General features: G+C 32.4%; 1 protein-coding gene across 9 annotated transcripts in view; it reads right to left on the bottom strand.

The window, feature by feature from the left end:
• The window catches only part of Cpeb2 (cytoplasmic polyadenylation element binding protein 2), a 70748-nt gene that overhangs the window by 50873 nt on the left and 1517 nt on the right, over positions 1-18358 (bottom strand). The window contains exons 2-4 of one of the 9 annotated variants that reach the window (XM_048784200.1): positions 16298-16588; positions 15443-15532; positions 6939-7029 (exon numbers count right to left, since the gene is read on the bottom strand). In XM_048784200.1, coding sequence (XP_048640157.1) covers positions 6939-7029; positions 15443-15532; positions 16298-16528 — 412 coding nt within the window. In that variant the 5' untranslated portion in view covers positions 16529-16588. Of the gene's footprint in view, positions 1-6938; positions 7030-15442; positions 15533-16297; positions 18339-18358 lie in introns of those variants that run through there. The other 8 variants (XM_048784202.1, XM_048784201.1, XM_015481968.2 and 5 more) reach the window with 8 other exon arrangements.

Genomic DNA, 18358 nt, shown 5'->3' with positions numbered 1-18358 from the left:
AAAGTGGCTACCTCTAAGAAACAGGAGTCATAAGAGGGTTAGAAAAATGAGACCATTTATATATACATTTTTTAAAATTATAAGCCTGTGGAACTATTTGACTTTTAAATCTACATACATGTACTTTTAAACTGATTTTTGAAAAAAGTTAACCAGGTTTGGGGGAGGGTAAAGAAAATTTCAAATATTTCAAATTACATATAGAAAAAGATTGGAAAAATTATACATCAAAATACTGACTGTGGGACTGGGGTTGTGGCTCAGCTGTAGAGCCCTTGCTTAGCATGCTTGAGACCCTGGGTTTGATCTTCAACACCATATATAAATAAAGTAAAATAAAAGTATGTGTTCACCTAGAAGTAAAATAATATTTTAAAAATTCCTTTGTGTATATATACCACATTTTTTTTTTACCCATTCATCTACTGAAAGGCATCTAGGTTGGCTCCACAATTTAGCTATTGTGAATTGTGCTGCTATAAACATTGATGTGACTGTGTCCCTGTAGTATGCTATTTTTAAGTCCCTTGGGTATAGTCTGAGAAGAGGGATAGCTGGGTCAAATGGTGGTTCCATTCTCAGATATCCAAGGAATCTCATACTGCTTTCCATATTGGCTGCACCAATGTGCAGTCCCACTAGCAATATATGAGTGTACTTTCCCCCCACATCCTTGCCAACACTTATTGTTTGTCTTCATAATAGCTGCCATATATACCCCATGGAATTTTACTCAACAATAAAAGAGAATAAAATCATGGCATTTGCAAGCAAATGGATGGCTTTGGAGAAGATAATGCTAAGTGAAGTTAGCCAATCCCCCCCAAAACAAATGCCAAATGTTTTCTCTGATATCAGGAGGCTAACTTATAGTGGGGTAGGGAGGGAGAGCATGGGAGGAATAGATGAATTCTAGATAGGGAAGAGGAGTGGGAGGGAAAGGAAGGAGCCAGGGGATTAGCAAGGATGGTAAAATGTGATGGACATCATTATCCAAAGTTCATGTAAGAAGACCCGAATTGGGTGTCAACCTACTTTATATATAGAGATATGAAAAAATTGTGGCATATATGTGTAATAAGAATTATAATGCATTCTGCTGTCATGTATTTTAAAAAATCAATTAAATTAAAAAATATTGATTGTGGCTATTTTAGTTTGCAGAATTACTGATGATTTTAAAATTCATCTTTTTCTGGTGTTTACAAATTTTCTTTAATGTATAAATACCACTTTTGGTAATAAGAAAACAAAACAAATGTTGAAAAAAGGATTCAATGCTACACTTTAAAGGAAAGATTCTTGGGTACTCTTTTAAATACTTTAAGCAGCTAGAATTCATAGGCCTAATCATCCGAAGAACTTGATTTTATCACTGAAAATTATGAGGAAGATTCTTCTTGTTATTTTCCATTTAAAGATAAGATACATAAACTTTACATGTCTAAAATCATAAGAAGATGCATTGTGGGGAAGAAGCAACTTGCAGTAAGCACATATGTATTCTGAATTAATGTGATTTTAAGAAAATTCACCATAGTTTCTGTCTGGCAGGTTTTAGTTTTGAAAAATTAAATTGTAATCTGTCATAATTCAAATGAACATTTATCTAAATATTCAAAGATGCCTGAAGATATAATGGCTTCACTATGTTGTCAAATTTAATAATATTATTGTTAATAAGGATAGCTACCCTAAAAAGAAATAAAACTTAAAAATTCCTACTCATGATACCATATTTCAAATAAGTTTTCTAAAATGAGAACTTCTACAACCACATTTTCATAATTTCCTTTTTAGTCTGTAGATATTCTGATGAAAAGAGTTAAATTCATGTAAATGTACTTTAAGATGAACTTAATTCTGAACAGCTAGAAGGTAAAAGTAACAAGATTCTATGTATATTGTAAGAACACATTCATCGCAATATCAAAATACATAGTAAAATGTATATAGCTCCTATATAAATCTAATTTATTTTAAAATTACTGAATTTTTTTCTTATTTTGATAAAGCCAGTGGTTCACAGGAAAAACAAAAATTATAAGAGAAAAGAATATGTAAATTTTACTACTTTTTTGTAAAACTATCTTTTTTGAAGGAACACTCAAGTACAGGTTAAAATGGTTGGGACCAGAAGTGTTTAGATTTTGGATTTTTCCTTTGTTGGATTTTAGAATATTTACATTTACAAAATGAGTTCTCTTGGGAATGGGATTCAAGTCTAAATATGAAATTCATTTGTGTTTCATATATACTTTATACACATAGCCTGAAGGCAATTTTACACAATATTTTTGGTGTGTCTGCATTGTGATTGCAACATGTCACGGGGTCAGATATGAAATTTTCCATTTGGCTCTCAAAAAGTTTATGAGATTTTGGAGCATTCTGGATTTTTGGATTAAGGATGCTCAACCTGTATTTGTGATTTTGTTCTATACTTTTTTTTTTTTTCCTGGCAACTGTGAAAATTTTGACTCCAAGAAACAGGTACCTGAAGAAAATAAAACTCAGTTTGGAAAAATCATCTGTCAGAGGGAATAAGGCAAGGCCTTGTGAGAGGAAGTCAACATAACTGCTTTACATCATTGGTATTTGTTCTATTTTGCACTTTGCTGTCTTTTAATTGATATATTAAAACTTTTCAAAATACTTCATAGATTTCTTTGTCCTTGCTCTTCTTTATACCAGCTTCTCTAAATGTGCTCTTTACAAAACATGCCATACACAGTGTCTAGGACAGAGTTTAAGAACGACTGTCCAGCTCAAAAGTTTTTAAGCTCTAAAATGCAAGTTTTCATACAGGAGACTTAGAAATTCATGCAAGTTATTTTGTGACCTGTACTTCCATCTTACATGGCCAACTGAGAGAAACAGCAGGAAATTGAAAGAAAAGTAGCAAAATTTGGTACTACCACCACATGGAACCTTGAAGCAACAATTCCTCACTTTCTCAGGAGTTAATAATGTCCCTAAAACAGGCAGAGGTTCTTACTTAAAGAGTCTTAAAAATAGGATTTAACAATCAGTACTTAATGAAAATGATACTAGACATATAAAGACTCATGGTAAGTGGAATGTTTTAGAAGCACCCACTTCTAAACATTTGTTGACATAAAAAAATCACATTCTAAATCCCTTTTCCTGAATTTCCTTTAATTGTTTAGGGAACATTGGTAAAGACATTATGATCTGCTGAGACAGATCTTCTCAAGAACTGTTACATAAATTGTATTTCCTCCTACAGTTTTCAAATCAACTTTCATGGGCTGAAATTAAAATTTTTGTCCTTATAATTTGGGGGAGGGCATAAGCAAGTTTGGTAAAAATGCTCACACAGTAAGACCTTTGAACAAAGTGCTGGGGGCAGGAGAGAAGAGAGCTTAACAATGATCTGTTTTGTTCTTTTGTTTAAAGAGGAATGAACTAACTCACACATAAAAAGATCACAAATTATTTAAAATAAGTATTTATTAAATATTAAACTACAAAATTACTTAACTGTACTTGGCAAAACATGACTTTTTAACTATTAAAAGACCCCATGCTTATTTTTCCTTTGAAAAGAAAAAATATTTCACCTAGAATCAGGCCAGTTCAACAGAAAACAGTTAATAGAGAGAAACCACTGCAGAATAAACAAAGCAGATCCGTCAGTGCCATTAGTTCAATCCAGAGCAAAAGACAGCAGCATGTGAAGTGCTAACTGAGCAGGTTATACCCAATCAGCATCAGGCACCCCTAAACATTAAGCTAAACCAGGACTAGCTAGCTGCCTTTCAGTTCCTCAAATGTGGCAATCTCAGCCATGCTTTTGCACATGCTGGATCCTTTGTGTAGTTGACATTTCCCAATATTTTTCCATCATTGTGCTGCTCAGGCTTCAGCTTCCTTTAACCTTACATCTAAATCAGGTGCTTCCACTTATTGCCTTCTAAGCACTTTATTGCCTCCTTCCACAGTTATTTCCAACATTCTCTTCTGTGTTTGTGTAAGATCTGTGTTTCTTTCCCCAGTAGGCTATACATTCCCCAAAGGCAGACACCATGTCTGCTTTACACGATGGATAGCTAACAACTGGTGCAAAAGTAGGTACATTTAGTAGAATAAAGTTCATTCAGAGTTCAATCTTTGGCTTCACATTTGCACATGGCCAAAAAATTAGAACCTTTCCACCTGCTATACTAGACCATACAAACCTTACTAATAAACCAGTGAGGTTAACTACTGACCTGCAAAAACCATCAAAGTATAGGAAAATGAAAATAAACTGCAGAGAAGCATTTTAGCCTTTAAGTGGGGATGAGAAGGTGTTTCCATTAGTACAATCACTCAGTTCTCAGGTCAATAACCTGCTATTTTCTTTGCATTCTATAGATCTCCTTAACTGTTTTCCTTCCTGTTGACACCAACTCTCACCTTGACCAGAATGCAATTTTACAGTTCTTTAACTCAGTAATAAGCAGCTTCCATGATGGTACCCACTGCTCTTGCCTTCTAGCATTCACAATCTCTTGAGCTACCAACTATTCACGAAATGATGTTGTAAGACTTTGAGGCCATTACTTTGTGCTCTATCACTCACTCAGAAGGAGTGTTATAAGGAAACTTTAGCAGTCCTGTGGAAACATCTACCTGGCAGTGAACTGAGTTCTTCTACCAACATTGTATACTAATTTGCCAGCTACGTGAATGTAGTCTTAGCTGGAATCCTCCAGAGCTCAGTGAAGCCTGCAGTCAAAGCTCAGGTAATTTCTTGATTTCTACCTCAAAAGAGATCCTTATCAAGAACTAATCAGTCAAACTCCTCCCAAATTCTAACCTACAGAAATTGTGTGAGATGTTGCTTTAGATGCTAATTTTGGGGGTGATTTATTTTGCAGCAACAGATAACTAATATAATATCTCATTACTCAAGTCCACAATTTTCTAGAAATATCCACCATTAATACAAAGAAAAAGAAGAAACTCATTTTAAAAATTCACCTATTTTCTTCTTTTCCATTAGATCCCATAAGAAAGTTGAAGAAAATGGTGGTTTTGTTTTGTTTTTATGGTACTGAGGATTGAACCCAGAGGCACTCTACCACTGAGCTACATCTCTAACTAACCTAATATTTTAAGGTCTTGGAAAACTGCTGAGATTGGTCACAAATTTATAATCCTCCTGTCTCTGTCTTATGTGTAGCTGAGATTATAGATGTGCACCCCCAAGCCTAGCAAAAATGACTAACTTTTTAAAAAGCACTTTAAAAGGATAAAATACTAATTTTGTACCTGGGGGTAAATAATTATTTTGTATTAAATGAAGGTTAAGATTTTCTGAAGAGATGGGATAAAGGTGAACATTATTCTAAAGATCAGGAATGGGGAAAAAATAAGAAAAACAGATTTATGGGTTAACCCTGGCTGGTTTCTTCCATTTGACATCATCTTGCTTTTCAGATTCTATTGAGGTCCAACTCAAAAACTGTAGTGACACAAATGTTTGTGTGTGTGTGTGTGTGTGTGTGTAAATACACAATATGATCATTGCAGGAAGCAGCGAAGTTGTACTAGAAAGAAAAGGAAGAAAAAACATTTTTAGAGCAGCACTCAGGGAGTAATTTTAAGTATGTATATGATGGCAACTGTGAAGTACTAGTCTTATTTCTCTATGTAGGGAAGGTTTCTTAATTTTTATTCTTTTTTTGTTGCCATAATACATGTGGAACATAATGTACTCCAATCAGAAACAAATTTATCACCATGATGACTCCAGACTCCTAAAGGTGGTGGTGGGCATATTTTTCTTCTTACAAAGACAATTTTTTTAACAAAAAAATTGGAAATCGCTTCAGATTTTTAAAAAATTATTATTGTTCACCTTTTGCTGCTTACATTTCCTTTCTCAAGTTCCTCTCTAGATCTGACCTCCACTTTTATAATTACCCAGGCTAGAAAAAAGAAAAAAAATACTGAAATAATTAATAGTGAAGCAATGACTGTTTTCTCTAACATCTTCAAAACCCTTTTAAAAGGTGGGAAGAAATAACAATGAAAACCTTTCATCATCCAGTAACAATAATCTTTGATTTGTCTAGAACTTCTTAAAGAGTTTTCTTTCTAAAGACAAGGAAAAAAACAGGGCTTTTTAAATCACGAGTTGTTAGATTCTATTCAAATAGCAGACCCAAGACAAACACCACTGAACTGTCAGCCTAACAGTGAGGAGAACGAGATTCCATATAGATACTCAAAAAACTACACTGAATTTTGATGAGAAACAAAACAAACAAAAAAACAAAGTGTAACTATATCAGTTGAATAGAGAACTACATCATCAGCAACCACTAATGACCCCTCAGCTTTCCAAGCTCCTTAAAAAGAAAGAATCAGAAAGACAAAAAAAAAAAGAATCCTCTACAAGCAAAATCCAGTTAGCAGAGCAAAATGATTAGATAGTTGATCAGTATTATATGCTTAGTAGCTAACAACCTCGATGCCAACACTGAAGTTCTGGAGTTTGAGGCTAAATCTTTTAAGTGAATTCTTAATTAGCTTTAAAGAATTAAAATGATTTTGATTCCATGAGAAATTCTGAGCCAGAACTAATCAGTTAAGCTGCTGCTGTACTCCTGACCCACTGAAAATGTGTAAGGTAATAAAGGATAATTTGTTACGTAGCAATACACAACTTAACCTGCCTCTCTTCACTCAAGTTGACATGATTTGCAAGATTTTCATCATTAAGATAAAGTGCAATGAGAACTGTTATATAAAGAAATGTAAGATACATTTTCATTATACAAATAGTTATAAAACAATACTTTTTTCAGACACTATTAACAATTAGTTGACAGATGAGTTTAGTGCTTATTTTCCTATAAAAACTGGTAAAATAAACATAAAAATTGATACGTAATATACAATTTTTGTTTCAAAAAGTCACCTACCCTTAAGGGGATCATGCTCTGCTCTCATAATATCAATGAGGGAATTTTCCAAAGAGTGCATATTTAAACTGTCATACATTCTACTTCGATCCTAGAAGAGAAGAAAAAAAATAGACTTACTATGTATGCAATTTTTTTCAAATAACTGTTAAAAATACTATGTAAATTCTCTTATATATAATAGGACATCTGATTATTATTACTAAGCAACTGTATCTCAAGAAAATATCAATAACTAAGAATCTCAAGAACTACAATATCCCTTACTGAAGGACAACTATTTTCAATTTATTAATCTCCAAAGTATCATATCAAAAATAATCTAATTATATTGGCAATATTAATGCAATACAGTAAAATAATTTCTTTTATCATTCTCTATAAAGATTCTTTAAATACTATACACACAAAGAGCATTTTTAATAGTTTAACTTCTAAACTTTTCTCACATATCTAAGACGACAGACACTAGAACTTAGAAAATAAATATCTGAGAGAAAAGGATTTAATTCCATAATTGCACCGTACTTTAAACATCTATCAGACATTTTATATTATTTAAGACATCTGAATTTCATAACAATAAATGCATAAGCATTATATACATTAACAATCATAAGCATGAGATACTAATATCAGAACAAAGTCTAATGTTTAGAATATTCAAATTGTGCCCTCCATTGTGCTCCCTCCCATATTGGTCTCTCCGTGTGGCAATCCTACCTTTCCCAACTACCTTGCAAAGGTGGCAGGTCTGAAGAGTAAAAGAACTTTCAGCTAAGTTTTCCACTTCACCAAATCTCAGAACAAAATTTTCTGCATTGTCAGAAGCCTTGTTTGCTAAATACCTAGTCCCTTTGCTTATTAGAAGGAATTTGATTTTTTTACCGCCCATGAATTTATACTGTACTCTGCTCAACACGTACTCAATGTCCATGAAAAAATATATTTCAGAAAATACCACAGCAAGTTGTAGCCCATGCCCTCCAAATAGCCTGGGAGTCTTTTCCTAAAATATGTCAGTGCCATCCCCCACCCACTCCTCTGTGTGTGTGTGTGTGTGTATAAATATGGAGGAGACATGATAGGCCATTTTAAATTCTCAACAAATGATTCCCACAGAAAACAGGGAAGAATCAAAAAATTAAGTTGGGGAAAAAGAAACCTCTTTCTCCAGAAATCAAAGTTAGGTATTTCTCAACTTGGATCCATACAGTTTGAGACTAGTACAGAATCTCTGGGATTATATTCAATGTACATACATGTATGTATATTTTTTTCTCAAGACAAGTTTTATACTTTTTCAAAGGGGTCTACAATCCAGAGAAGATTCTGAACACAGAAGCAAAGAAAAACATAAAAAGCTTTCTTAAGAATATGTTCATTTATTTACTCTACTTTTATGTTTAAATTAAGGTTGTAAACTTTTTAAAACTAGGGGGCCAGAGTGAGTATTGTAGACTAAACAAGGTTCTGTCAAGGAATTAGAAAGGGAAAAAAGTAACACTGAATGATGACAAGAAAGCTGGACAGCAAGGGTTATTCCAGCTTTATCACTAGAGTGAATGAACTCTATCAGTCCCCATTACTGATTTTTACTGAAAGACCCCTAAGGAATAGGCAGTGTGACAGCTGTTCACTGGAACAGTGACCTTGTTGGTGAAACAGGTACAGAGAATCAATGAGCTATAACATTGCTTCCAAAACTTGAATTATCTGGAAGGCTGGTTAACACAGTTTGCTGGGACACATCAATGGAGTGTGGATCAGTAGATTTGGAGTAGCACCTGAGAATTTATATTTCTAACAAGTTCTCAGGTGTACCCATGCTGCTGGCTTATAGCTATAAATGAGAAAGAGTCCTGTGCTCTCTTCTAAATTATTAAGCCTCTGGTTCTTGTAGAAAATAATCATGTCAGACTAGATGATACCTAAAAGTTTATTTTAAAAATTATAGAAAAGACTCAATCATATAACAATAAATGAAATACAACTGGAATAGAGACAGGATTGCCTTTGGGCAAAAAATGACCTACAATTTTAGGAATATCTCCAAATATTTCCATCTTTTGTGCTTCCACTATACTATAAGTTAATTCAACTTCTATGTTAATTAAGTCTAGAGACATTCTAAATACAGAACTCTGTTAGCTCTCAAATGTCTATTAAATAAATACTACTTTCTTTTACCATAAAAAAACTTTATAAAAATGTATAAGTAGAGTTCTATGAGGGCAAAGATTATACTTTTTAAATTATAATTATACAGGACTATGAACCTTCTTAGAATCCTTAATGGAATAGGTAGTCAGATGTTAACTGGCTAAGTTGAAACAAGTATCATATTAATGTAGCCTTGCCATCCAACCCAAATTTACAATTACCCACTGGAAGATTAAGTGCTATTAATATATTTGATGTTTTAAGATATTTTTAAAATAGTTATAAAATATAAACCATCATGATAAAAATTAATGTTAATATAATTAAGGAAAAAAATTGAATGATATATCATATAGGTTCTAAGAGTACATTATAAATACTTTAAAATATCATATATTCGACTTACTCTAAATTTTTGGAAAGAAAATGTACTGTAGAGTTCAAAGCTATTGTTTAAGGTTGAAAATTTTGAACAAATTCAACTTATCCCCATTTTCAGTCAATCTATGACCTTAATTAATGGTGATTATTAATATCACCCAAACAATATTGATTTCTCTTTTTCTGTTTGAGAGTGGGAGGTGCCTCCTCCTTCTATTGCAAGGTGTGTGGTCTTAATCTAGAGCACTGTAAAATTACTGAAATAATTCCACATACATTGTCAATGGGACATTAACAAAATTTAAGGCAACAAAGTGAAAATGCTTAAGCAACCACTATGTGATCAACTCTAATAGTTGTCACTAAAAAAGTTGATATATTAATAACTTTAGCTTGAAACTTATATCCAAAGAAAATAGTGAAATGCCCACTTATTACATGATCCCTTATTTCCATTTTTATCTGAAGTCTTTGAATATGAACCAAATGCCCACTTTAGGAAAATAAACAGCAAAGCTGTTTTAAAATTATTAGCTTATACTTTATTAAGCATCAGCTACATCCCATATCATTTTATAGCCTAGAGTAAGCAAATAAGTCATGGCATCTCAAAATCACCTTTTAAATTTAATGAAGTTTAGAGGTTCCTATGCAAAAGATAGAGAAAATCCCATTAAGTAAACTGAGGATTAAAATCTGACTTCTGGAAAACCAGGAAGAAATCTGGCTATAAAACAAATATGTTTAAAAATAAAATAAAATTTAAAAATAAATATATTATTTTAAAATAAGGTATTAAAATATTTGTATTCATGCAAAAACCATTAGTTAAAATAAAAAGCTCTGATGTAGGTTTAAAGGAACCATGAATATACCAATACTTATATTTAATAATAAATATGGACAATTATAGCAATGGGACTTCCATTTATTATGATTATTTAAAAACTGCCAAAATACTTAATAAAAATAAAAATCTTCAAGGAAAAGTTTATACCCAACCTATTTTAAAATATGCAAATTACCTGGCAAGGAATCAATTAAATGGGGTTTTAGAAACTGATTGTAAACTCAATCCTACAATAACAAACAGCAAAAATACTAAAACATACTGATGAAAAAGTACCTCTTGTAGTCTAATAGTTATTTTATCATTTTTAATATTTTTTATTTAGGTATTAGCCATAGCACTTATTGGACCATCAATGAATTCCTAGGCTGGAAAACTCAGAAAAGAACTAAGTAATCCTGATGTTGAAGATGACCCAAGAAAGAATTACAAATACTAAAATCAAGGCGGTCCAAGTATGACATTACATTGGCATGACAAAGGAACTCAAACTTAATTCAAAGGGAACTTTTGATGTAATATTTTCTTTTGCTTTGATATATTCAAAACTCTATTATTTCAAAAAAAGTAGCCAAGTAGAAACTTTTCCTCTTGAAAATGAAGTATTCTCCCAAAGAAAAAGGAGATGAACATAGAAAAACCCTACATCCTTTTATCTACTGATAGGACAGATATCTAAATATGCATTATTCTGTACAGCAGAAAGATGAGCTATTATTATATTTTCAATATTTGTGTTTCTATATACTTTAATTAGAAAAACAAAGTTGTGCTAATGCTTTCCCCAATTTTAAGTATACATTTATTATACATTCCTAATTACACAATGCTAGTGAACCATACAGAATTAGTGGTAGATGACCTCCTACACTGCTTTACCACACCATGTAGCATGCAGTCTCATAAACTCTCATCATTTTCAGTTGTTCCACACAGATGCTTTATTCATCTAACTAGGCTCTTATTTTCTCAAAGGCAAGAATAGTTATTTTTCCTCCATCTATCCCAAGTGTAATTAAGACACTAGTACAAGCACAATGAACATAATATTTCTTGAACTAACTTTATTTACTCTGAACCTCACTCAACAAAGTGAATTTCAATAAAGTACTGTGGTAGTCACTCTGAAAAATAAAAATATTTTTTGAAAATTTTAAAAGGCCAAACTCTACTGAACTTATTCTAGTACCAACAAGGATCAAAAAAATTAGTAAAACAAATGTACAATCAATCAAAATACATTCTGCTCTCATATATACCTAATTAGAATAAATAAATTTAAAAAAAAGAAACAACCCAACTTTGGATATTAGAGAAAAATAATTTTAAAAGAATGCTGAACATAATGGAAAGTGTTTTAATATAATAGTAAGTGGAAAACTAGATTTACTAATGTGTGTCAACTCATAAAACTGCTAAATCACATAAAAAGCACAAAGGAAATTAAAAATATTGATATTAAAAATTAGTAAAACAAGTAAGAAAATATTGCAAGTACAATAAAAGATTAAACACAGGATAAGAAACATTAAAAAGCAAGCATCTATTACCTAAGCACATATATAAGAGCCCATTCTCTTTCATATTCAATCAATATGTGAGTATGAACACCTGTGCCCTAATCACAACTTTATTTTTAATTAATTTTTTAATTTATATATGACAACAGGATGCATTACAATTCTTATTACACATATAGAGCACAATTTTTCATATCTCTGGTTGTACACATAGTATATTCACACCAATTCGTGTCTTCATACGTGTATTTTGGATAATAATGTCCATCATATTCCACCATCATTTCTAACCTCATGCCCTCTCCCTTCCCTTCCCACCCCTCTGCCCTTTATCTAGAGCTCAGTGGTTCCTTCAACAGAGAATCTACAACCAAATTACAACTTAAAGAATGCTTTCTTAGATGAAATACTAAACTTGGTGTGCAGTTACATACTGATTTTCATAAAGGTGAACAAAGAGTCACATAATTTATTTTTCTGAGAAAAAACTCCAAATTGTGACATCATAATATTGTTATATCTTCAGTATTAAATATTGGTCAAAAATTCCAATTAATTCAAATTTATTTATGTGACATAGAGGAAAAATGCAGAATTGATAATCTCCAGAGTTAAGAAACAGGCTAGGGAACAGGCCAACATGCCTTTATAGGCTTCATAGAATTACAATTGCAAGATAGTGCTTTGTTTACCGTGATATGCCATATATAAACTTGTAAGTAATAAAAAACCTCAGTTAAAAGGATATTTACTTTGTGGCTTAAAATGTCCAAGTATTATTGAATAAATATAGTATAACATTAACTTCTACTTGGAAATTCCATTTTAAAATAATTTAGAAATGTGATTTATAATTCTAAATTATAATTTAGAAATGTGATTTCCTGCAAGAGTAACTATAGTTAAGAAATTCTTAGCCCAAAAGAATTCCCAGAAATATGTAGTAAACATTTTAAAATTAATGTGTGTAACTATTTACATTTGCTTTCTAAAAAGTTTTAAATCTGAAGCTTTTTCATTAAAAAATCTTAAGACCAACCCACAAAATTTTACTTACTAATAAATAAAATCAACTTATGAAACTTTTTTTCAATTCATTGAATTTAATATGTTCAGATCTTGATGTAAGTAAGGTCTGAAGTGTTCAACTACAAGAATTAAGACTTAAGTTCTATATTTTAATATATTCACTTTATCAGGTTAAGTTTGAAGAATTTAAAAGTTGTTTTATAACAACGTACTTTTAACAAAAAATGTTATATTAAGACATATATGACAAAAAGTCATAAATGAAAATACTCTCCTCAGATATTTAAGTGATGAAGCATATTCTATGATTTTAATTTTGAAAAACAAATAAGAACCACTCAATATTTTAAAATGCCAATTCCAGTTTGTAGCTGCAGCAGTTTTTTTTCCTAAATATTTTTTTTTTGTTGTAGACAGACACAATACTTTTATTTTATTTATTTATTTGTATGTGGTGCTGAGGATTGAACCCAGCGCCTCACACATGCTAAGCAAATGCTCTACCAACTGAGCTACAGCCCCAGTCCATGCAGAAGTATTTTTAAGAACCTCAACTTCAAATACCTCAACCTTTTATGGAAAGATGGAAACACAGAACAAATTAAGTATAAAACGGACCCTTCCAGTATGAAATGAGACAACATTGCTTTTAAGACTCACAGAAAGGTCATATGCTACCACCGCCGCCATAGACAAATGCCTTAGACCCTTCCCAGCAAGAACCTAAGACTCTCATTCTAAAAATAAAGGCCAGGGTTTGGGGTGAGGAAGCAAGGAGAAAATGAAATGGCAAAACAGATCAAAGAATGTATAAGAGCTGGCTGAAAAGGCTTCATATGGCCTAGTTCAAGGTCCTCCTTTTATAGATAAGGCATCTATGACCCAGAGACATGAAAACCCATAAACTGTTATATTTAATGTCGTAACGATTTTGAGGAAGAGGAAGACAACCCAGGTTTCAGACCTCCTTTCCTTCCAGTTGAGTTTAATTTCCACTATCTTCTTTTTTTCCCACGGTCTTCAGCTTCATCATATCACACTTCTGAGTCCATGTGGGATACTAATATCTCAGCAGTTTGCCAAAAGAATATATATATATGTAATACTAAATTCCTGTCTCCTAAAATGAACTTACCTAAAGCCCCAGGTTATAAAACTGGTAAAAGCAGAGTGGCTTAGACTGAAGTCTAAGTGGAGGGACATAGCCTTTGTCCTGTGGCAGTCCCAGAGTCCAGTTTAAAGAATGTCCTTTTGTTATCACCTCTATCTACTGTCTAGCCCCATCCTATCAAAGAAAACCATTCCAATAAACTAACTTCTCAACCTTTGCCTCTGCCTGCAAGGACCCTTTCTACCATATGCATATTCTACTGCTTCTGCACATACACTTAGAATAATTGTGTCTATTCCTAAGAATATTTCCAAAATAATATTTTTAATTTTCCTAATATACCATCGCATAAGCATTTAGTATTCCATTTGAACAATAGAAAAGTGCTACCATAAAAATGTCACTAATATAGATTAACTAGGCCAGAGTGAAGAAGAAATAGGAATAGATGGATAGCTAATATTAATGAGTAAATTAATTGTAAATTACATCGGATAACTATTTCGGAGCACAGATCCTTACAGAACAACTTTTATATATAGACAGGACCTGTCTTAAACAACTGCTAATGATTGATTATTGAAGTTAGTGCTAATCCTTAGATTAAAATGCTATTTACAAATATATTATTAATCTGCTTATACAGTCCTTACTCAAAGTCATCTCTTGATAAATTAACTGAGGAAGAGCCTTAGCTAAGGATAAAATAGCTCCATTCACTTAACTCACATAATGTCATATCTAACCTCAATCAAACTTGGGCTCTGTGAAAAAGAATCCTCATATGTAAGGAGGGAGCTTTCTATGTCTTGTAATAATCCTCATCACCTGCTACCCAGTATACGTACAAATTCACACTGCAGGAGGAAAGACAGCATTCTGTAACCACTTGAAGGATATAAGAACAGTAATAAAATTTAGAATAAATAACTATACCATAAAGTTTATTTTTATGAAAGTAAAAAACTGAATTAAGACAGGGCCTTTTCGGAAATATATCTCAATAATATATTTCAAATATGAAATCTCTATATCAGGTTTCAGAACAAAAAATTACTGGAAATTTTTGTAAAACATAAAATATAAAGCTGGATGTTAAGTAAATATGAGATTTTGTACCTAGCTGCAAATAATCCTGAAAGGACATAAAATCTATTTAGTTTGACTGATGTTTAAAGTCAGGTGCTCTTGAGTATATAATTAACTTCTTTCATTCAGAAACAAATTTTATTACGCCTTAGAAATATAAAATGATTACAAATCTTTTATATATAAAGATGAATATTCTATATTAAATAGTAAATCAAGGTGATCTTTAAAAGTAAATTGCTTTAATGCCCTGTAACATATGCTTAAATAGGCATATTTGAAAAGTAATGATAAATCCTACTCATAATGTAAATACTAAACTCGACTCAAAATCCTGAAAAATATACACTGTGCAGCCTACCTGGTCTATTCTGGATGTTCCGGCTGCAGTGCACCAACTATCTTGGAGTGAATCTGAGCCCCAAGCTGGCAACTGCAAACTAGATCTCACCTTCAATAGCATAGAAGTTTTCATCAGAAATGAGCAATTTTCTTCCCCATATCCGCCCCCTCCCCAAAAAAAAAGGAAAAAAAAAGAAACAAAAAACAATCAAAAGTTCTTTCTCTTAAATCTTTGTTAAATTCTCTAAAGATTTTAGGGAAAATAAAATCTTATTTGAAATAGCCATAATGAACTTCAACAAAATATTCAACAAAAAAATGATAAACAAAAAAATTTTAGCTTGGAAAAAAAACTTGTTTATCACTATAACTATTAGGCCATACTTTGGAAAATGCAGTCACTGGATAAGTGAAGACAAATTTGAATTAGATGTAATACTCTTGATATTATTTTGCCATAATTAAAGCTGTATTCAATGTATTCTAATATCCAGACAGCTCATTATAGACAAATCTATGAATCACTACAGTTCCAGAACTTTTTAGGTTCACTATGTTATAGGAGAAACAAAATTTGATTATACAATAATAAATTTACTTATTTTAAAAGAACTGCCAATTAAAAGCTTCAATCAGTATTTAAGAAAAATGAGATTTTTCTACATTTTAAGCAGCTTATTTTCCATTGTGTGCTTAGAGAATGTTTTACATTCTCAATTTTCTCTATGTATCTCTCCATCTAACTATATGCTTAAAAGCTAGGACTTTATTTTTTTTTCCATTTACTAATTTTACTATACACTACAACTGCTGCTGCCACCCAACTTCCTATTTCGAAAGATTAACATTAGAAATAATAAGACCAATTACATACCATTCTTACCTGTAAGGGTAAGAGTGTATTACTATTGTTGTCTGTTCTGAACACATTATCTTCAATCCAAGATTTTGGAGTCAGTGATGGAGTAGAGCGAGTAAATTTCGGTGGTGCTATGACATTACCAGAGAATGGTTTCTTCAATGGAGATATCTGATTCATGGTTCCTGGAATTCCCATGTTTCCAGTTCTACGATGATCTCTGCCATGCACTGCTCCCCAGGACATGCTTCCAGTGCCCCAGCCACTGCTCTGGTGGTTGCTCCAAGGCGATTGTTTCAGAAGAGGCTAGGGAAGATACATCTCTATTTAAATTATAGGCTTTAAAAAGCTTGTAATTCAAGTTTAAATTTTAGACCTTAGCCAGGAATTTATGATCATAAAAAATGAAATATATAAAACTGAAAAATATAGTTTAAATAGCTTACAAAAAGCAATAAATTTGAAATCTTACTATATAAAATCATACTTATTACATGGTGGGCAAGTTTTTGCCATTTTACCTATTATAAATATTTCAAAACCATTACTCAAATAGAACCATGAACTTATTTTTTTCCTTTTAGAGAACTGTATGCATGACAAAGATGAAGAAAAAATTTTTACTTTTAAATTAACTTTGAATTGAACTTTGAATATTCTTAAAGATAGAGCCTACATCGTAATCCTAAAGGAACCATATTCTGCTAGGTCTTTCTTAATTAAGTGGTCTTTCTTAATTAAAATATCCCAGTTATGAGTGAAATTTGCATACCAAAACAAGGTATATTACTACAAAAGTAGCTAATGATAAAGTTTAGAATTATTACACTGTTCTATGAATTAAAAATCTTTGGGGATGGTGCAGTATAGGAAATGTGTGTTTTGTTGTTGTTGTTGTTTTGCATTGTGTACTCAACTTTTAAGGTATCTAGCTCCAGTTGTTGCAGTTTCTTTTAAAGTGTTATTTCACTTAAATATCCATAAATTGTTAAGCAATTATCTGATGTTACCCATAGGTGGATCCACTGAGATATGTTGCCATAAGCAATGATAGACTTTAATTATTCTTAATAATCTTAATACAAGTCTCCATTAAGTTCATTCATTTTCAAGAGTAAATTATTCTAGTTTAGAACCTACGACAAGAAAAGTTAAGTCATCATATAGAAAATTCACTGCAAGTCTAAAAGCAGTTTGTGCGTGTGTATGAGTTGCTAGCAATTCTACTATAAAAATAAGCTAATATTCTCACATTTTTGTGCTAACATTCAGCCAATGGAAATGTGGACCGTGCAGTTACTAAAAATCAGTAAATATGGTGATACCCTTACTGCTTCTCACAAGACAATTTTAAACACCGCTGACCTACAGTACCTTTAAAAATATCTTAAATGCTAATGTAATCATGAACATATACCACTCTCCCTCCACAGTTCAGAAAGGGGCTGTGGACAAATCACTCCATGTATGAGGCCTTCCTTCGCTTACTAAATGATTCAAAGTTCTCTTCTAAAATTCCACACGAAAGCTGTGTGACCTCTTACACTCCGTGGCGAGCCTGTGTTTTGGTCTAAGAGCAGATTACAGTTAAGTATGGATCATGGTGTAAGTTCTGCTAGTGTTCCACACCACGACTTTAAGAACACAATTACACATGGCTGTGACAACCTTTCAGTTAAAAAATGAAGAACCCGAGGCACAAAAGATAGCTGCTCAAAATTAGGTAAATCATGGAAAAGTATAATATTCCGAAATTCCGTATTTTCAATCCCAAAGGCCACATTCTTTCTCTGCCAGGAACCAGAGATTCAACAAGAACTGTTAACTGTTACTTGGGTCAATTTAGATAAACTATCAACTGTTACTTCGGTTAATTTAGATAGTATTCACCCTTGAAAACTTTGGCAATGAAGAAAGTTAGGTCGGCGCCGCTTAAGGTCACGCTCTGCTTCTGTCAGTCCCTGACCGCGAAACCGACTGGGAGGACGGTAACAAACGCTGCCCAGACTCAAAGCCGAACCGCTCCTCCGTGACGCGGCACCCGGCGCCGCCCGGCAGTGCTGCGGGGACCACGGC

The sequence above is a fragment of the Marmota marmota genome, unplaced genomic scaffold, assembly GCF_001458135.2.
Source record: "Marmota marmota marmota unplaced genomic scaffold, marMar, whole genome shotgun sequence".
Taxonomy (NCBI): Eukaryota; Metazoa; Chordata; class Mammalia; order Rodentia; family Sciuridae; genus Marmota; species Marmota marmota.
Note: the sequence above shows the minus strand (reverse complement) of the source record. Positions and strands in the feature narration are given on the sequence as shown.